General features: G+C 56.4%; 1 protein-coding gene across 3 annotated transcripts in view; it reads left to right on the top strand.

Annotated features, from left to right (window-relative positions):
* Positions 1 to 20921, top strand: part of FOXK1 (forkhead box K1) — a 47126-nt gene that overhangs the window by 20325 nt on the left and 5880 nt on the right. For 2 of the 3 annotated variants that reach the window (XM_027962013.3, XM_060405741.1), the window contains exon 2: positions 12015 to 12200. In XM_027962013.3, coding sequence (XP_027817814.1) covers positions 12015 to 12200 — 186 coding nt within the window. Of the gene's footprint in view, positions 1 to 7986; positions 11311 to 12014; positions 12201 to 20921 lie in introns of those variants that run through there. The other variant, XM_042240551.2, reaches the window with a different exon arrangement.

The raw sequence follows: 20921 nt of genomic DNA, 5'->3' as shown, positions 1-20921 counted from the left end.
ATCTTCCCTCTCGGGGATGAGCGCCCAGGAGCGCGGTGGATCGGTCGCATCACGGGCTGTGCCTAGTTGAGAAACTGCCCGCTGGTCTTCCAGCCCCACCAGCAGGGCAGAGAGACCCGCACCGCTTCAGCCATCTTCCCGGTGTGCCCCCCACGGCCCCCGATGGGCAGTGGATCCCTGCAGCAAAGCGTCCACTCTCTGGTTGCACTGGTTTTCCCTCCCGTGGGTGATAACAGCTTTTCACTCAAGCTTTTAGGACCTTTTGTCTGTCTTCCGTTTTCCAAAGGTTGGCGTGGATTTCTCTGAGTTTCGCCTGTCTGGGGATCACTCATCTTCTTGAACCTGTAGGTTTACCTTGCTGCCGCGTTTGGCGGTTTCTCAGCTATTTTTTTTTTTTTTTTTTACCCTACCCACTTTCTGTTCTGGGACTTGGGCGTCAACCTTCTGTTTCAGCCCCACAGGCTCCTGAGACGCCGGTCCTTTATCTCAGTCTCCTTTCCCTTTGTGGCTCCAGCTGGGTGATTTCATTGTCCTTGGCTTCAGGCTCACTGGTCCCCTTCTCATTCTTTTCATTCTGTCTGAGTCTGTTCATTGAGTTTTCAGTTACCACGTTTTTAGTTCTCACATTCCCTTTGGTGGTCTTCTGCTTACTGAGATTTTCTGCTTCTTGTAATTGCTCATTTTCAGATCAGTGCTTTAGAATCCTGGAAAGGTAATTCTGACACCAGCGTCCTCCTGTGTGGGCATCTATTCATGCCTTTTCCCATTTTGTTTGAGATTTTCCTCACAATAGAAATCTGAACGTTTGGGGGAACGAGCTCTGCAGACTTTGGACCTCACTTAAATCCAGTGTTTGATAAGCACGCCTTTGGGGAAGGGGGACCGCCCCCGTCACTGCCCACGTGGCCCCCTCGGTGCTAAGAAGGAGCCCAGGGACTCACGTGTCATTCCCGCCCCAGACCCGCCCGCTGCTGGCTCTCCACACTGGCCTGTGCACCCCTGTCCTCAGTGGGGACAAGTCCCCGGCCCCTCGGTGGGGACAGCCTGCACCCCTGTCCTAGGTGGGCACAAGTCCCCGGCCCCTCGGTGGGGACAGCGTGTGTCCCTGGCCTCAGCGTTCCCATGCTGTGTCCCCACACTCCACGGGGAGGACATGGGCCCCGCCCTGGGTTGGGAGGCACAGGCTGCAGGACTGGTTTCCTCTGGGTCCGTGGCTGAGCCAGAGCCAGGACTGCGCGGCCTCACCTGCTGGGACCCGCTTCGCCCCTCACCTCAGTGTGTGTGTGTGTGTGTGTGTGTGTGTGGAGGTGTGTGGGGGCTGGGGGGTCAGAGGTGTGTGTGTGTGTATGGAGGTGTGTGGGGGGATGGGGGGTCAGAGCTATGTGTGTGTGTGTGTGTGTGTGGAGGTGTGGGGGGGTGGGGGGTCAGAGGTGTGTGTGTGTGTGTGGAGGTGGGGGGGGTGGGGGGGTCAGAGGGGTGTGTGTGTGTGGAGGTGTGGGGGGGGGGGGTCAGAGGTGTGTGTGTGTGTGGAGGTGTGGGGGTGGGGGGTCAGAGGTGTGTGTGGGTGTGTGGGGGGTGGGGGGGTCAGAGGTATGTGTGTGTTTGGAGGTGTGGGGGGGTGGGGGGTGAGAGCTGTGTGTGTGTGTGTGTGTGTGTAGGTGTGGGGGGGGTGGGGGGTCAGAGGCGTATGTGTGTGTTTGGAGGTGTGGGGGGGTGGGGGGGTCAGAGCTCTGTGTGTGTGGGGTAGGGGGTCAGAGGTGTGTGTGGGGGGGTGGGGGGTCAGAGGTGTGTGTGTGTGTGTGTTTGGAGGTGTGGGGGGGGTGAGAGCTGTGTGTGTGTGTGTGTGTTCAGAGGTTTGGGGGGTGGGGGGGTGAGAGCTCTGTGTGTGTGTGTGTGTGTGTCTGTGTGTGCGAACCGTGGTGCTGGCTGTGGGTGGACTGTTGCTCGTTATCCATCACAGGTGGTTTCCCAGTCTCTCTCCGAGGTCTGATTTACAAGAAAGTTACGGAGACTTGAGCCGCCTGCTCAGCCTGTCCCCGCTCCTTGTCTACAGGCCCCTGGCCCCAGCTCCCCGCTCTGCAGTCCCCCTCCTTTCTCCCTGTGGTTTGGGCCCAGAAGCCCCTGTGTAGAGTCTGTTGGGGTCTCTGTCCTACACACCCCCAGAGGGGCAGGTGGAGCACCCCAGACCGTGCCACCTGGACGAGAGGCCAGGTCCCCTCCTGGTTGGGGGTCTGTCTAGGACAGAGCAGGCGCAGGCCCGGGGGTGCTCCCACAGATCAGCAGGTTGGGCCGGAGCACTCGCTGGTGAGCACTGCCCGACCCCGGCCTCACCGTCCGCTCACGCCCTGCGCCCAGCCCCCTGTGCTCACGCCGCTGTTCCCTGACGGCGGTTGAGGCCCGTCTCCGAACCTTCTTGCTGTGAGAAGCCGACTCAGGAGCCCAGAGAAGCTGGCTCCACGCTGGCTGTCACGCCCACCCACCCGCCAGGGACCCTCACCCCCAGCTGCTCGGCCCCGGGCAGGGCCCCGTAGGGCAGTGCAGACGGCAGGGAGTCCATCTTCCAAGCAGATGCTGTTGAGGCTGCTGTCGTTAATAGTCGAGCAGCTGATGAGCCCTGCACTTCCTGCTTCTCCGTTGGTGGAGGCCCGTGCTGTGCTGGGTTCTCCGTCCACCCCGGCGTGCGGTCCGTGCTGGGCCACCCTGTGCCCTGCTGGGCGGCAGAAGGCTTTGGACACGCGGCCACCCTGCCCGCTGTGCCTTGGTGCACGGCCCGTGGTTTGTTTTTTCCCTCAGTGGAGAGCTCTGGCTTATTTTCCTTTCTGAAGCCAACTAGATTTGTTTCATCCAAAACGCATCAGGGACAGGGGCATCACATAGCCAGCCATGTGTTGAGCTTGGCCCGCAGGCAGGCTGGGCTCCGGGCCTCACGCCTGTGGAGGCTGCTATCTCTCTGTCCCACTGTCCTGTCCTGGCCAGGGTGGGGCTCCCACTTCAGGGCAACCTCCTTGACCAGGGTGGTTGCTGGCAGCCGGTCATCACGTTTCCACTCCGGGCGAGGAGCGGGAGGAGGGACGATGGGCAGGAAGCCGCCCTTGGGAGCTGTCTGCCGGCCTCCACTCTCTTCCCCTGTGCCACTGTCCATCAGTCACCCCTGGGGACGTGGGCACCCTGGGAAAAGCGCTGGGAGGGAAGTAGTTTGGGGCAGGGTACCCCCCGGAGTACCCCTTCACACCACGCCTGCCCCGCGAGAAACCCGGTTCCCCCGCCTTCCCAGGGGCAGCCCCAGGATCACCTCACCCCATGAAAGCCAGCGCTCCTGTGGGTGGGGGAGCTGCCCTGGAATAACGCCCCCACCCCTGGGTCCCCCTCCAGGGACGCCCTGCCCTGCCCGCCTCTGGCTGGAGCCTGTGGGAGGAGGGGAGGGGCTAGGCGGTAGGTCGGTGGGTCTTTCTCCCTGCCGCCTGAGCAGAGGTGAGAGCCGGGATGGGGGGCTGTCCTGGGAGTCAGGGCATGGGGGTAGACAAGGTGGCCCCCCACCACCTGGCCCGAGCGCATCCATGTGCAGCCGGGGTTCATCCACCTCCGTGGACTCTGACACCTCCCTGGGTGCCTCCTCGGGTTTCGGTTCTTTGGGGAAATGGGCTGGCGGCCAAGTGCAGTTCTCGGGCCGCCCACGCCCCTCCCCAGGCTCCGTGCAGGGTGGCTCCGTCCGGCTTCCGTGTGTGCCTGTCGGATTCTCCAAATTAGGAAGGCGAGCCGAGCTGGGCTAGAAGCAGTCAGACAGGGTTCCTGTTGTGTTCTGACAAATGGAACATTTTTCTTTCTTTCTTTCTTTTTTTTTTTAAACAGCAAAGGCTGTGTGCTCTCTTCAGAGGCGGGGCTGAGGTTTGTGTTTGGGGTTCCCTGCTGAGCTTCGCTGCTATCTCTGAGGCCGGTATCGAAAGGAAGGTCTTGGTTTGGGTGGTGGTGCACCCTGGGCGGGAGGCCCCACGGGTCCACCTGGATCTGTCTTCGTGGGAAGGATGAGGCCGCTCCGGGCCTTCCCTGCCAGCCTGGGTGCCCGCACCTCTCTAGCTGCGCCCCAGGCTCTTTTGCCTGCAGCTCCTGACGGCGTTTTCCGGCCAAGTCTAACAGAAGTGAACGTGGCCCTCCTGAGCTGCTAGCGCCTGGAGAGTCAGCGTGCAGAGTGGGTTCCTGCTTTGTTTTCCTGATTCCCCTCCAGCCACGACGTCGTGGAGCCTTTTTCTTTCTGCCCCTCAGACTTAGAGGAGCTGTGATCGCACAGGGCCCTCTCCACAATGTCCTCCAGACACACGTGTTTAACTGAAGTGTCCAGAGAAATGGAGTACGTTGGTTAGTGGACACACTTAACTTGCCAGCTTGTGGTTACCAGGGACATGAAGTGATGGCCTAGGCTGCTTTTTCTCTGCCTTTTGCCGCATCGTGTCATACTGCATGCTCGTATCGTCGTGTTCTTGCCCCTCACGTTGACTGAGGTCTGATCTCAGAGCTGCGGACCGCCTCACGTTTCCACTCCAGCAGCTGACAGTGGCCTCCCTGAGCTGAGAGTGCCAGCCGCTCAGTCATGTCCGACTCTTGCAACTCCATGGGCCGCAGCCCGCCAGACTCCCCTGGCCATAGGGATTCTCCAGACGAGAATCCTGGAGTGGGTAGCCTGCCCCTTCCCCAGGCGAGCTTCCCGACCCAGGAATTGAACCGGGGTCTCCTGCATGGCAGGCAGACTCTTTACCAGCTGAGCCAGCAGGGAAGAAGGCCTGGCCAGCCCCAAACTCCTGATGTCAAATCAGCATCTTTCCTCGGGAGGGGGCGGCCTGCACCCCCCAAGGCGGGGGTTACTGCCGCTCCCTGGGTGGAGGCCGAGTGTCGATGCGGCCGTTACTCGTTGCAGGCTCGTTCTTGTTCTGTGCACTTGGCACTTTCCTGGGTCTTCGTCTTTATGCTTAGATACCCCGTCCTCGGGAGGGAGGGAGGGAGAGGGGAGCTGTGTGTAACAGGGGTGACCTTGGCTCCTGACTGCAGACCAGGCGCATGTCGCAGTGGGCGGGCGGCGGTCTCTGCGCAGAGCCCGGCAGTCCCCCAGCCCCCTCTGCAGTGGCGCTGGAGCCGGGGGCGGCCCGGCCCGCTGGGCTCTGCACGTGGGGTATCTCAGCCCATCCTCACTCCTGTTCTCAGTCGAGCCTCTCTCCGTGAAAACCATGGGTGCGGGTCTGAGCGGTAACACGGGTCCCCCCCACCTCCTGTGGCAGGGAAGGCCTCCGGCTGTCCCCTGGCTCTCTGCCCTGCGACTCTGCGCACACAGAGCAGGCGTGTGGTCCGTCTCCTGGCGTGGTTCACCCAGGGTCAGGGAGGTCTGACCCTTGCACTGGGGCTTGGATGCTGGGCTTCAGCCGTGACCTCCAGGCTGCCGTGTCCCTGCAGCAGGGAGCAGGGTCCTTCGGCCTCAGGCCTGGCCTTTACGTCCTGGTAGGCTTGGTTACCCCGTGAGGCGCGGTCTGCTCCTACGGCATTCACACACGTGTTACAGCTCCTGCGGCGTGCACACACGCACTCGTGCACCATTACACAGCGTGCATCCAGCTCCTGCTGTGGCGTGCACACACACGTTACAACTCCTGCTGCAGCGTGTGCACACCGTCCCGTGACAGCGGTCCACCTGCGGTGTGCACACACCGTCTCCCCGTGACACGCGGTCCACTCCTGCGGCGTGAACACACGCGTTACAGCTCCTGCGGCGTGCACACACGCGTTGCAGCTTCTGTGGTGTGCACACACCGTCTCCCCGTGACACGCGGTCCACTCCTGCGGCGTGCGCACACGCGTTACAGCTCCTGCGGCGTGCACACACACGCGGTGCCTGGTGATACATGGTCTGCTCCTATGGCGTGCACCACGCGTGTGTGCAGCATGGAGGGACAGGCAGCCACTGAGGTGACCCCCTCCGAGGGAGCCTGAGGCCTGGGAAGCCCCGCAGGGAGGAGCAGGGGTGCCCGAGGAGGGCTCTGTGCAGGGCTGGCCCGGGGGACAGGAGTCTGGAGACTGTGCATCCGCTGGGACACAGTTGGGCCCTGAGCTGGCGGCAGCCCGGCACTGGTGGGCTCGGCGGGTCCCCGACCTGAGGCTCCCCCACCAGAGGCCCAGCCTGTGGTCCATACTTGACTGCCCCGCTGCAGCACCCATTCATGGGGCAATGACCTTCAGGAAGCCAGGACCTTCAGAGTGGTAATTCTGACCTCTGTAGCTCCCCCATTCACCTGACTGGATCACCTTTGATGTTTTCCAGGCAGATCCGGAAGGTAGTTGCTTTTTCTGATACATTGGACTTCCTGCCCTGTCTGATGTTCCAAACTGTAAAGCTTGGGAGCTCAGCTTAGGAGTCATTTTCTTGTCGTTTGCTTGTTTTAAACCTGACGCTTCCCCACCGAGGGGTAAGAATGTCCCTGGGAAGATGGCCTGGGGTCCTCCCAGCGGCTGCTGGCCCTGCTCTGCTGGGATGCTCTGAGCCCGAGGTCCAGGCCACGGGCAGCCTGGCCTCTGGAGGGGGGCCCTCCCCAACCCTGCTCAGATCTGCCTGCTCGCCGTGCTGGCTGGCTGTCCCGTGCTCACTGTCCCTGGTCCACACCGCTGCCCAGCACAGAGCGGAGATCCAGCCTCTGCTGTTTCCAGCCTCCTAGGCCCAGCTCTGTGTTGGTTTTTAAGATGTTTTAGCAAAATGTATTATGTTTTTAATAGGAAGTAGATATTTTAAGTTAAAGACCATTAGGATTGTCAGACTCTTTTGATTTGGGGATCGTATATATAAAAGGTTTTTCAAAACCATTTCCTGAACTGTTGTGTTTTTCTTCGGTTATTCTTACAGAACTCAGAGCTTCTACTGCCTCTGGGGGTCCAGCTCCAGACCTCTGTAGATGGGGGTTGCTTGTGGCCCAGGGCCCACCTGGGGCAAGCCACCCACTGGCCTGCGCCGGGAACACCCCGGTGAGGGTGGCAAAAGGCGCTGCTGGCGGTCAGCTGCCCCAGCCCTCCCTTCCGAAAGGAGAGGCCCAACCATCTTCCCACGCCTGGGTTGTGGTTATTTACAAAATTTGAACAGACTGGTCATCGAATGTGTAACGGCTTTTTTCCATCTCGAGTCTTTCATTTCTTTAAGGACACAGTTACAACATTCAGAAAACGTTTTGAAAGACTCCAGGCCTCTGCAAGGCCACCCTCTCGCCAGGGCTGTTCTCACCCCTCCTCCTAGTCCTTGTCCGCCGTGACGGACCGGAGCCCGTGTCATCAGCCACTTGCGGTGCCAGCCTCGCCCGCCCCGGGGCTCCTCCTGCACCCAGGCTTGGCACTTTGTCCCTGGTTTACCAGGGAGAGGTGTTAGGTTCAGCCACATACCCCAGGTGCCCCCGCTTCGTCCCAGCAGCCCGTTCTCAAACCAAGTCTGCCTGATTTCAAATCCTGTGCCTTTTGCCAGGACGCTGGACCACTGGGTCTCTGCTGTTTTCCTTTCTCAGAGTGTCATCAGCATTTTTAAGTGTCCTCCACGGGCCGGTTTTAACGAGCGACTGTTACTTCTTAGGGCTTCCCAGTTGGCACCGGTGGTAAAGAATCCTGCTGGAGACTCAGGAGCCGCGGGTTCAATCCCTGGGTCAGGAGAATCCCCTGGAGGAGGATGGTAACCCTCTCCAGTGTTCTTGCCTGGAGAATCTGAAGAGCCTGGTGGGCTACTGTCCAGGGGGTCGAAAAGAGCCAGACGTGACTGAAGTGACTGAGCGTGTGCGTTACTTGTTCGGCACCATGTGAACTTCTAACTGCTTTGTCTGGAGTATTTCATTTAATGCTCACGAGACTCAACAGCGTACACTCCGAGAATACCCCAGTTTTCCTGACGAGGAGAACGGATCGGATGCTTTAAGAGATTTTCCCAGGGACACGCAGTTCTGGAAGGCGTCCTTTAAACGGCTAAATGATATTCTTCCGAGAGTGTGTACCCTGGTACACTCAGCTGTCCCTCACAGGAGCTCATCCAGTTCGGTTGCTCAGTCGTGTCCAACTCTTGGCGACCCCATGAGGGGTCGTCACGCCAGGCTTCGTCCATCACCAACTCCTGGAGCCTGCTCAAACTCACGTCCATCGAGTCGGTGATGCCATCCAATCATCTCATCCTCTGTCATCCCCTTCTTCTCTTGCCGTCAATCTTTCCCAGCATCAGGGTCTTTTCCAGTGAGTTAGTTCTTCGCATCAGGTAGCCAAAGTATTGGAGTTTCAGCTTCAGCATCAGTCCTTCCAGTGAATATTCAGGACTGATTTCCTTTAAGATTGACTGGTTTGATTTCCTTGCAGTCCAAGTTATTCTCAAGAGTCTTCCCCAACACCGCAGTTCAAAAGCGTCAGTTCTTCAGTGTTCAGCTTTCTTTATGGTCCAACTCTCACATCCATACATGACTACTGGAAAACCATAGCTTTGACTAGACAGACTTTTGTCAGTAATGTCTCTGCTTTTTAAAACGCTATCTAGGTTGGTCATAGCTTTTTTCCTAAGGAGCGAGTGTCTTTTAGTTTCATGGCTGCAGTCACCATCTGCAGTGATTTTGGAGCCCCAGAAAATAAGTCTGTCATTGTTTCCCATCTATTTTCCATGAAGTGATGGGACCAGATGCCATGATCTTTGTGTTTTGAATGTTGAGTTTTAAGCCAGCTTTTTCACTCTCCTCTTTCACTTTCACCAAGAGGCTCTTTAGTTCCTCTGTGCTTTCTGCCGTAAGGGTGGTGTCTTCTGCACATCTGAGGTTATTGATATTTCTCCTCCATTGTTGATGCCAACTTATGCTTCATCCAGTCCAGCATTTCTCATGATGTCCTCTGCATATAAGGTAAATAAGCAGGGTGACAATATGCAGCCTTGACAGCTGTTTACAGTCAGGATGTAGGTCTGGTTTTTGTGACAGAGCTCGGAATGACGGGGGTGAGACGGGTTTCTTTTGCACTTGGCAGCCCCATGATGTGACCCGCCGTGGAAGCTCCAGGCTCTGTCCTGCTGCTCTGTTGCCCAGTGTCCGTCTTACGGCCCACGGTGGCTGCTCCAGCTCCTGCCGTCACACCCACATTCTGGCCATTAGGAAGGGGAGAAGTGGAGAAGACGCGCTCTTTCTCCTGAGGGCACAGACCATCCACATCTCACTGACCAGCACAGTCTCACGGGTGCACAAGATGCAGAGAAACATCGTCCTTAGTCCAGCAGCCATGTATCCAGCTGAACCGAGTTTGTTGTTGAAGCAAGAGAGATGCATGTCCAGGGGACTAGCTGTCTCTGTCTACCCTCTCAGCACCCCTGGGATTTGTGGCCTGGGTGATGCCAGTGGTCCTCCTCCTCTCCTGCTCCTAGAACACCTTTTCTTCAGTCCCCACCCCCCACCACCACCACAGTACTTGGTCCCTGTTTTTCTGGGGGAGGCGCCCCCAAATGTACACCTCCCCCACCTCTAGCAGCCCCCAGACTGCTGTCATCTCTGCAAATTAGGGCAAGAATTCTGAGGCAAGCTCTCAAGGGACCACCCCGCGCGGTGGGTGGATGCTTGCTGGGAACCATCCCTGGGCTGGTGGGTGGTGGTTTCAGCACGCACCCCCACATAGGGCCCCACCAGCACAGGCGGATTGCACCCGGGTTCAGACTGCATGTGGGCACCTTCAGGAGAGTAGCCTTAACTGCAGAACGCACTCATTAAAACTCCAGCCAGAGCCCTAAACCAGAATGGGCCAGCTCTGCGGGCACCCTGGGAGGCACCTATTTAATCAAGGAGCTCCCCAGTATCTCCTCTTCCCCCCGCCTCCTCCTCCTGAGTAGCGGATTGGCAGCCTCGGGATAAGAGTGAGTCACGAGAAGCTTCTGAAATAGCTGTTGCAGTAAATACTGTGAAAATGTTTATGGTTGAAGCCTAATTGGGAAATCGCTGTTCCTGTGAGAAACGGTCCTGCTAGTATCAGTTATTGACGGCAGTCGATTTTGCTGCTGACAGTGTGCCCACGTCCCTGACCTGTCAATAGCCTATTTTGTTTCACTGAAGCCCCAAGCCGTGTTCGTGTACTGTCTATCCGGCACCTTGGGTTTGGACTGGAAAGCTCCCAGGAGGGATAGCTCCTGCCCTGCGCACGCAGGGCCCCAGAGGCGTTAGGGCAGGTGGGCGCAGAGCAGAAGTCAGGCTGGGAAGCGGAGGGAAGGGGACCTGACAGTGCCCCCGGCACCTCGCCACTCCTCCTCCCGAGCTTGTCCCTCAGGGATCTTGTGCATCATCTCATCTGAACCCCAAACCCCGTTTCTAAGACTTCCCCCCGCCCCGCCCCGTCTTATGACCTCTGCCTGAGGCCAGAAGCCACATCCCTCTCTAGTTGTCTTGACAACTGGAGCTGTAAGATGACCTCAAGGTTGTGGTCTGATCCCATGTTAGCACGAGGACTTCACAGTGCAGGAAGTCAGAACTCCGCCCTCCTCTGGCAGAGAGGAGCGCGTAACTTGTTTCGTTAATTTGCAGCAGTTAAGGGCCATAGAAACTAACCGTCTGTCACAGTTACTGCCTTCCTCCGTGGCACTGGTTGCAGAGGGGGGTGTGTGTGTCTGCGGGCACACACTGTTCATCGCGGCCCTTCGCTCACAGGTGGCGCTCACCTGTTCTCCGCCTGCTCCCAGGCTGGGGACGCTGGGCCCATCTTGGACTCGATGGGGGTGCACGTGGGCTGCGAGTTACAGAAGTGGGCTGGCCTCCAGGTCTGAGGAGGCCCCGGGCCTCAGAAGGCATCTTAGGCAAATGTGTGATATGACTTTCTAGCCAAAATACTGACGGAGCACATCTCCACTGGGTGGTGGGGAGACTGAGGCAAGTAGAGGGGACAGGAGGCTTCTTTCATATGAGGTGGAAACGGCAGGCTGTTTCTATACTGCCCGGTGGCCCTTTAAGCAGAGCATGCATGACGTTGCCATTACAGACCCCCGTGACCTTCTGGTGCTGAGTCAGAACAGAATCAAACAGGAAGACAGCGTCTGTTGGAACAGTATCAAGATCCCCTTGTTCCGATTTTAGATTTGGAAATAGGAGCCTGGCAGCCGTGAATCCCGCAGGGCACTGCCTCCCCACCTGCTGCGGGCGGGGCTCTGCCTTCACGGCCACACGCAGCCCCTCTCTGCTCTGTGTCTCTGGAAGATCTGCACCGGCCAGTCAAGCCAGTTGGAGCTCCTGACGCCTTCTGTGAGATGCAGGCAGTGGCTCTGAGCGTAGATGCTTGCACTGCTGAGTCATGTAGGGAGAGGTGAGCCCTCCCAGCAGGAGGCTCGCACGCACCCCTCTTGGCCGGGGGGCGCTGGGGTCCCTGCCTGCTGGGTCCCAGAGCCTGTTCTGACTGGTTCCTAAATCCCCCTTCTGAAAGCCTATTTTACTGAGAGAAAAGGGAACGCAACTGAAGCGGTGCTCGCTGTATCCCCGATTTGCTACTTAGACGCTGAATTGATTGACAGGACCAAATATCAGGCGCTTTTTGGTGTGGACCAGCGTCTGCTCCAGGGTTAGCAGCTCGTGGAGAACTTGGCAGTGTAGGAATCAAGAGGGTGTGCTGGACAGGCAACGCCCTGCTTTTCGGGCTGCGGCTTCTCGGGGGGCGAAGAGCGCTGGGCTCCTGTGCGCACACGGAGAGGGACTCGGGTCCGTGATGGGCTGGGCGGGCGGTCACCTGCAGTAGAGGACACGAGGTTCCCTCGGGCCCAGGGCGCGTCCTGCCAGACCCCCGCCCGCACCTGCGGCTGTTGCTGCTGCTGCCCGGGGCGGGAGCGATCGGGGAGGTGCTGACGTGGGCGGGGACACGGGTGGGGTGGGGGCCGGGTGGGGGTCCGGGGCCGAGGACGCGCATCGGGGCGCGGTTTGGGCTCGTGGGCGCGCACGGCAAGGCCAGGCCCTGCGCTCGGCGCGCCGGGCGCCGCTCCCCTCGCTGGCCTAACGCCCGCTTCCCCCCGGTTGCAGGTGCACCTTCCGCTTCCCCAGCACGGCGATAAAGATCCAGTTCACGTCGCTGTACCACCAGGAGGAGGCCCCCGCGTCCCCGCTGCGGCCGCTCTACCCGCAGATCTCCCCGCTGAAGATCCACATCCCGGAGCCGGACCTCCGGAGCCTGGTCAGCCCCATCCCCTCCCCGACCGGCACCATCAGGTGAGCGGCCCGGCTGGCCCCGCGCCGCCGCTGCCCAGCGAGCCCAGGGCGCTGGCCTCCAGAACGCGGCTGACGAAGAGGAAAGTGATACAAAGAGGGTGTTCTGTGCTTGATACACTGTGGAGTCTGTTTCTGGAAAATGGGCCATGGGCGGAAAATTTGAAACTATTTTAAGTGCGTCAGGGGACCTGACAACTTGAACCGAGTCTCTGGAGAATGATCTTACAAAGTGAATCGCTACCTAATTAGCCACTTTTCCAGTTTGAAATTCTGTACATTAGGGCCTTTGAAAGCAGGCATAGGTACCATTTTTTACAGACAGTGAAACTATTGAAAAGGAGGATTTGTATTCCAGGATTTGGTGGACTTGGTTTTTCCAAACTTGGTAGAAATCCTTTCCAAAGTTTCAGAAATTAATCTAGTGTCGGAGAAAGGCAGGTCCTCAAACGTTCTCATCCTTGGCGTGCTATACAAAGAGAACCCCTGGGGGGAGGCTTGAGGGTGACGCTCACAACCAGAGACACGGAGGAGGGGTGGGGCGAGCTGCCCCCCAGGAACACGGCGGGCCCTGTGCCTTCTTCCTCTTTTGTTGTAAAAACATGTTGGAAGACATGGATTTGAGGATCAAGATTGAATAAACTTTAAAGCAGTTTACTGCTTCGTTAAGGACATTTTAACACAAGATAGGCCCTGGAGATGGAGAGGCAGACCGGGTCTCAGGGTCGACATGAAGCTAGTTTTGAGCTCATGTTCCCCCTGAAACGGTCTCAGGGACCCTGGGGGCCATGCTCTGACCGCGCTCCCCCAGCAGAGCTTGCACTCGGCACCCCTCGGGTGTCATCAGTGACAGTCACTCTCTGGCTGACTAGCCCGGGCGGGGCCCTGGTTTTGCACCTTCAAAGGTTTACATTTGGAAGCTGAGGTCGGTTCATCTCGGCATGGTCACTGGCCTCACACGTGCCCTGTGTTCTCCAGCCCGGTGTCCATGACCAGCTGGGAGTCATTTGCATCGAGCTGTCTGGAGTCAGTTCCCTCTCGGGCCGGTGAGCAGGCGTGTTTCTCTTGCAGAAAGAGCTCAGGCATGCCTTTGAAATGTCACAGCCCCGAACTCAGGTCTGGGACCCCATTTCTGGTTCTGGCCACATCTCCAGTTGATGGGAGACCGGGGAGCAGGTCTCTGCAGCCTCCTTGGACCTTGTCTCCTCTGGCGATGAAGTGTACCCTCTAACACCGCAGTGGCCCGGGAGGACAGGAGGAGCAGTGGGTGAGTGGCCAGGCCTGCCGCTCAGCAGCTGCACCTGCGCTGTTTTATTTAGTCCTTAGGGATTTACAAGCAAGATTCTGTCCTAAGCTCTTTTCAGGTTTCCAGCAATAGCTCTGTTCCGAAACCCGAAATGTACATCACCTCCCTGCCCTTTCTGACATCGACCCTGAGAACAGCCTGAAGCATGAGGGCTCCGCTTGAGTTCACGAGGAAGCTACGCTGTGAAAATGCTCTTGCACTCATACATCGATAAAAACAATTATGTGTCGTAGAACGAGGCAGCCACTTTGGGAAACAGTCTGGCAGTTCTCCAAAACGTTAAAGGTTTACCTCAACTGCCCAGCAACGCACTGGGTCCTGAGGTCTCCGTGAAAACTCCTCTGGCGGGGTTCAGGGCAGCGATATTCATAGCCACCTCCAAAATGGAGACAACTCAGCCCCTGAGTGGAGGGAGATTGTGTTGCAGCCACAGCGTGGAGGATGAAAAGGAGCAAAGTGCTGGCACCTGGTGACCCCTGAACCCTGATGCAGAGGAAGGGGACCGGCCTGCAGGAGAGCACGCGCTGGGTGGTTCCATTGACAGGCAATGTCCAGAGTAGGCACAGCCTTAGAGGAAGACAGTAGAGAGCAGTTGTCAGGGACTCGAGAGGTTTAAGGGAGTGACGGCTCCGTGTCCTGGTTTCTTCTTTCTGGGGTGATGACCATGTTGTGGAGTGAGATGGTGGTCACACCACTCCGGACACTAAAAGCCCCCGAGTTGTACGCTGGAAACAGGCGCACTGTGCGGCGTGCGGCCTGCGTAGCGCGGTGAGCTGGTAAGGAAGCCCTGCCCTGACACCTTCACCCCGCAGCACCTCCGGGCAGGGGCGGGGATGCCGGCCAGGCACGTGCCCCGCGCCGCCGCCGGGAGCCCACTGGCCTGTGCCAGGCAGAGCGCGTCGGCCCTCCAAGGCCCTTGCACGTCCGCCGAAACCAGCTCAGACTGGCACGGGACTGTGAATCAGCTGAGATTCCAGCCACACCGATGGCTTTTATGAGCAGAAAGTGTTTTGGTCTGTGCCCGGAGAGCTTCATAGAATAAATATAATTCCCAGTAACATTTTGAATAAAAGCAACGGTCAGCAGGTCGAGCTGGAGTAGCGATCTCGCGAGTGTGGAGGCCTGTGTGCCTGGGGGAGGCGGCGGCTCTGGATCGGGGCCAGGGTTAGGGTAGAAGGGGTTCCCGGAGCGGAACGGGGCCTGGCCCGGGGTGGGGGCGGGGCTTGGAGAGGGGCTGGGGCAGGCCGCACGGGGTCTCCGGTGAGCGCACGGGGTGGAGCATCGTTGCGGGAAGGCGGTAGCTTTGAGACGGGCTCCCGCCCTCTTGGCATCTAAGTGTCACAGGGAGGGGTTTCTGTTGACATCCGCTTGTCTCCGCGCCGCGGAGTCGACTGCACGCTGGAAACCTCAGGGGCCCTTGAGGTTTTGCTGCCCGGATCTCCCTGCTCCCGCCCCGGCGCAGGAGCAGGGCGGGGCCGGCGTGTTTACAAACAGCTGCCCCCTCTTTCCCAGCCCCTCCCTGCGCCCCAGGTCCCCGCAGATCGCCGGGGAGGTAGGCTGCGGCCCGGGCCGCGGGGGTCCCCGTAGGGCGCGCGCCCCGCCGTCTTGCGTCTGTGCCCGCAGCCGGGTCGATCGGCTAGCTGGGGCTCGGAGAGCTCGGTCTGGGCCGGCCCTCTCCGGAGTGGGTTTGGGGCGGGTCCTTTCCAGGACTAGGGGCGGCTGGACCCGTCAAGGCGCCCCGCCGCCCCGCCCCCTTCCCTGCTGGCTGAGCGGGGGCGGGGGCGGGGGCGGGTGTGTGCGGTTTTTTTCCTGCCGTGAAGTACTCCACCCAGAAAATGAATGAACTCTCTTTGAAACAAGTTCTGCTATCTTAAGCAGCGTTTTGTTGACTTTTTTTTCTTTCCCTTTTGCACTGAACTGGTGTCTTTGAGAAAGAACCGACTGGTTAATCATTTTCTGAGTGTTACAAAAAGAGACTAATCCTTAGAGCTGCAGTTTACAGAAAACTGCTGGAATTCAACCCGAGAAAGGGGGCAGCACAGACAGCAGTCGACTGGTGGCTCAGACAGTAAAGAATCCACCTACAGTAGGGGAGCCCTGGGTTCAACCCCTGGGTCGGGAAGATCCCCTGGGGGAGAAGATGGCAACCCACTCCAGTATTCTTGCCTGGGGAATCCCAAGGACAGAGGAGCTTGGTGGGCTGCAGTCCATGGGGTCGCAAAGAGTCAGACAGGACTGAACGTCTAAACAAAGACTTTAGAAGCTATTTCTTGAGAAAGGCCTTTCTTGATTTTTCTAATATAGAGATCACAAAACCAAAAGTAACCTGCTTTGTGGAATTCGTCCAAGGTTAGTGGAACCCTGTATGAAATAAACATTAAGCCACTGGCCTCGGTTCCTAAACCACTTGTCACCCTGACCTAGCAGTCCATTCTGGCTTCACTGTGGTGGGAGAGTCAGTCCTTACTCTGCAAAGTTGTGTGTCTTCTGAGTTCAGATGGGGCATGAGGACGGCTGTTGTGTTTCTGGCAGACTTTGGATCCTACCTGAGAGTGATTTACTCTGCTTTTCCTCGGTTCTCCCGATGACCCGGAGAGGAGGCTGCCTATGCACCTGTGGCCCTCACCGCACCCCACACACACAAACCTGCACCCACAAGGTCCCTTTTCTCATCTGCAAACTGGGGATATAAAAGTTGGTTCATCAACACAGAAAGATGTGGCCTTCCGTGTTCTTTGTAGTTCTCTTCCTGCCTTTCCAGGAGTTGGGGCTAGGGGGCCTTTTGGCTGTAAATTGTTGAAAGGAAGTGGGCTAGGCTTGTGCTGTAGTCCGGTCTCCAGGGGGACCCTGGGGCCCTGAAGATCCTGCCTTGTGTGTTCCTGGGTGTGCCTTCAGGGCAACGCCCGCCTGGCATCCTGCTGCTGAGGGCCCTTCCTTTCCAGATGACAGCTGTGGTTCAGGAAGCAGGCAGAGTGAGGGGAGGAGCAGAGGGAGGCCTGGGGCCCCTCCCCTCCTAGATCTGCCCCCTGCCTGCTTGGAGAGGGAGATGCTGGGAGGTCTGAGCTCAGGCCAGCTCTCCAATCTTCTGAGACGACATGCATTTCAGACACCAGCTCTCTCTTCTGCAGTCACTTCCCAAGGTTGCACAGCACAGTTTCTCTTCGGGGCACAGACCTGGTTAAGAGAGTGCTGAGAAACTGGCTTCCGTGAATTCTCTTTGCCTGTTCTTTGTTTTCCCCTAGATTACAGAAATACTCTGTGCGCACTACACAAAATAGAGATGTTTCAGAAAGTGAAATCCCTTCAGTGACACTCCTGGAGAGACGTCTGCAGGGGCCTCTACATGTGAATGAGTAGAGAGCTCGTCTGATGGCGGTCAGTACTTGTGACCCCGCTCCGGAAGGGCGCTGTGGAGCCCAGAGGGCCCTGCAGCCTGTTTTTCCTCCTGTCCCTCTGTCTCAGCTGCTTTCCTTGTCACCGCATCACTCGTGGCTGCAAGGTAGACTGTTTTGACATGGCCTTGGTTTACCAGTTCCCCCACGAGAGCCACGCAGCTATTGCTAGTTTCTTGTGGACAGCTCAGCAGCCGGTCTGGTTTGAAGTCGCCTCTCTGAGTGAGTGAGTGAATGAAAGTCACTTAGTCGTGTCCAGTTCTTTGCAACCCCATGGACCATACAGTCCATCAACTTCTGCAGGCCAGAATACTGAAGTGGGTAGCCTTGCCCTTCTCCAGGGAATCTTCCCAACCCAGGGATTGAACCCAGGTCTCCTGCATTGCAGGCAAATTCTTTACCAGGTGAGCCATTAGGGAAGCCCGTCGTCTCTCTGAAACATCTATAAACGGCTCATGCTGAGGCCATCAAACCCTGAGCTTTGATTATTCTGTCTACAGTACTCTCATTAGGGTCGTGAGCCACAGCATTTTAAGAACAGTGATTAAAAAAGCTGGCTCTGCTGTTCCTGCTGGGCCTGCAAGGAGGGCGGGGCGCCCAGTACACCCTTCACCCCGCAGGACCCGGCTCGGTGCTCCCCTGGCATCCGGCTCTTTGCAGATGAGGAAACCGAGGCTCCTCCTTGGAGGTCGTTCTTTCCAGCAAAACCATTGGGTGTCTGGGCTGCACGCTCAGCAGGCACCCACAGGAAGAGGCATACTAATTGTGTTCATGCTTTTTATTCTTATCAAAATAATAAGTGCACCTAAGAAAGAAACCCAACCACTAATGCAGAAGAAGCTGAAACTGACGGTTCTATGAAGACCTACAAGACCTTCTAGAACTAACACCAAAAAAAACCAGAGAGACCTACAAGACCTTCTAGAAATAACCCCTTTCATCATAGGGGACTGGAATGCCAAAGTAGGAAGTCAAGAGATGCCTGGAGTAACAGGCAAATCTGGCCTTGGAGTAAAAAATGAAGCAGGTCAAAGGCTAACAGAGTTGTGCCAAGAGAACCCACTGGTCGTAGCAAACACCCTCTTCCAACAACACAAGAGAAGACTCTACACATGGACATCACCAGATGGTCAGTACCGAAATCAGAGTGATTATATTCTTTGCAGCCAGAGATGGAGAAGCTCTATACAGTCAGCAAAAACAAGACCAGGAGCTGACTGTGGCTCAGATCATGAACTCCTTATTGCCAAGTTCAGACTTAAATTGAAGAAAGTAGGGAAAACCACTAGACCATTCAGGTATGACCTAAATCAAATCCCTTATGATTATACAGTGAAAGTGACAAATGGATTCAAGGGATTAGGTCTGATAGAGTGCCTGAAGAACTATGGACGGAGGTTTGTGACATTGTACAGGAGGCGGTGATCAAGACCATCCCCAAGAAGAAGAAAGGCAAAAAGACAAAATGGTTGTCTGAGGAAGTCTTGCAAATAGATGAGAAAAGAGAAGTGGAAGGCAAAGGAGAAAAGGAAAGATATACCCATCTGAATGCAGAGTTCCAAAGAGAGATAAAGCCTTCCTAAGTGATCAATGCAAAGAAATAGAGGAAAATAATAGAATGGGAAAGACTAGAGATCTTTTCAAGAAAATGAGAGCTACCAAGAGAACATTTCATGCAAACAATAAAGGACCTATGCACCTAACAGAAGCAGAAGCTATTAAGAAGAGGTGGCAAGAACACACAAAACTATACTAAAAAGATCTCAATGACCCAGATAACCACGATGGTGTGCTCACTCACCTAGAGCCAGAAATCCTGGACGGTGAAGTCAAGTGGGCCTTAGGAACCATCATTACAAAGAAAGCTAGTAGAGGCGATGGAATTCCAATTGAACTATTTCAAATCTTAAAAGATGATGCTGAGAAAGTGCTGCATTCAATATGCCAGCAAATTTGGAAAACTCAGCAGCAGTCACATGACTGGAAAAGGTCAGTTTTCATTCCAATCCCAAAGAAAAGCAATGCCAAAGAATGCTCAAACCGCACGATTGCGCTCATCTCACACGCTAGCAAAGTAATGCTCAAAATTCTCCAAGCCAGGCCTCAACAGTACGTGAAGTGAGAAATTCCAGATGTACAAGCTGCATTTAGAAAAGGCAGAGGAACCAGAGATCAAATTGCTATCATCCATTGGCTCACAGAAAAAGCAAGAGAGTTCCAGAAAAACATCTGCTTTACTGACTACGCCAAAGCCTTTGACTCTGTGGATCACAACAAACTGTGGAAAATTCTTCAAGAGATGGGAATACCAGACCACCTGACCTGCCCCTTGGGAAACCTGTATGCAGGGCAAGAAGCAACAGTTAGAACTGGACATGCAACAATGGACTGGTTCCAAATCGGGAAAGAAGTACATCAAGGCTGTATATTGTCGCCTTGCTGTCTTAATTTATATGCAGAGTACAGCATGTGAAATGCTGGGCTGGATGAAGCACAAGCTGGAATCAAGATTGTTGGGAGAAATATCAGTAATCTTAGATATGCAGATGACACCATCCGTATGGCAGAAAGTGAAGAGGAACTGAAGAGCCTCTGATGAAAGAGGAGAGTGAAAAAGCTGGCTTAAAACTCAACATCCAAAACACAAAGATCATGGCATCTGGTCCCATCACTTCATGGCAAATAGATGGGGAAACAGTGTCAGACTTTATTTTGCGGGGCTCCAAAATCACTGCAGATAGTAACTGCAGCCATGAAATTAAAAGACTCTTGCTCCTTGGAAGGAAAGTTATGACCAACCTAGACAGCATATGAAAAAGCAGAGACATTACTTGACCAACAAAGGTCCATCTAGTCAAAGCTGTGGTTTTTCCGGTGGTCATGTATGGATGTAAGAGTTGGACTGTGAAGAAGGCTGAGCGCTGAAGAATTGGTGCTTTTGAACTGTGGTGTTGGAGAAGACTCTTGAGAGTCCCTTGGACTGTAAGGAGATCCAGCCAGTCAATCCTAAAGGAAATCATTCTTGAATATTCATTGGAAGGACTGATGCTAAAGCTGAAACTCCAATACTTTGGCCACCTGATGTGAAGAGCTGACTCATTGGAAAAGACCCTGATGCTGGGAAAGATTGAAGGCGGAAGGAGAAGGGGATGACAGGATGAGATGGTTGGACGGCATCACTGACTTGATGGATATGAGTTTGAACAAGCTCCAGGAGTTGGTGATAGACAGGGAAGCCTGGCATGCTGCAGTTCGTGGGGTCGCAGAGTGGGACAGGACTGAGTGACTGAACTGAAGAAAGCAGAGGCTTCTGCAGGCTGGCCACGCCCACCGGTCCTCATGCCCGTGGGCACCTCCTCACTCTGGTTTCTCAGTCTCAGATCATTGGACTGCCTGCCTGTGGGATAAAGGACTTGGCTTTTCCTCCTCACCTGTCCGCACAGTGAAATCAATGTCACAAGGGTCAGTTACTGTCCCCGCAAGTGGCCGTGTACCATTCACACTGTTTAGCCTGAGCTCCTGGGACTGGTTGCCCGTAGAGCAGGCAGCTCTTTGCTCAAGCCTGGCGTCGCAGCAGGGCCCTCTAGGGATGCCCTGTGTGTTTATTCTGTGGCTCTTCCCTGCTTTGTTGATGGTCGGGGGATTTGACCTGGACCAGGAAACTCGGTCAGTCTGTCCAGTCATCTCTGAATCGCACATTCACCGCCCAGAGGTGTCCTGCTCGCCTGCCTCCAGCTCTGCCCCACCCCACCCCCCAGCCCGGACGTGTGACCCCAGGGCGGCCGGGTACCAGGCACAGCCCTCTGGGCCCAGGCCAGCCCTCGGGGACAGCTGAATGAGGTTTATTGAGGCTGGGGCCGCCACGCGTGTGGACACACGCTCTCCAGGCCAAGCCCCCCAGGCCCTCTGGGCATCAGTGGTGCTCTTTGCCCAGAGAAGCTTCCCTGGGGAGGCTCTGTCAGCACCAGCCTCCCCAGCTGTGGAAAGCAGCCTCCCCTCCCGCTGGGGAGCCAGTCTTGCTGCCTG

The sequence above is a fragment of the Ovis aries genome, chromosome 24 (genome assembly GCF_016772045.2).
Source record: "Ovis aries strain OAR_USU_Benz2616 breed Rambouillet chromosome 24, ARS-UI_Ramb_v3.0, whole genome shotgun sequence".
In the NCBI taxonomy this organism is placed as follows: Eukaryota; Metazoa; Chordata; class Mammalia; order Artiodactyla; family Bovidae; genus Ovis; species Ovis aries.
The sequence above is the reverse complement of the archived record's forward strand: the minus strand, read 5'-3'. Positions and strand labels throughout refer to the sequence as shown.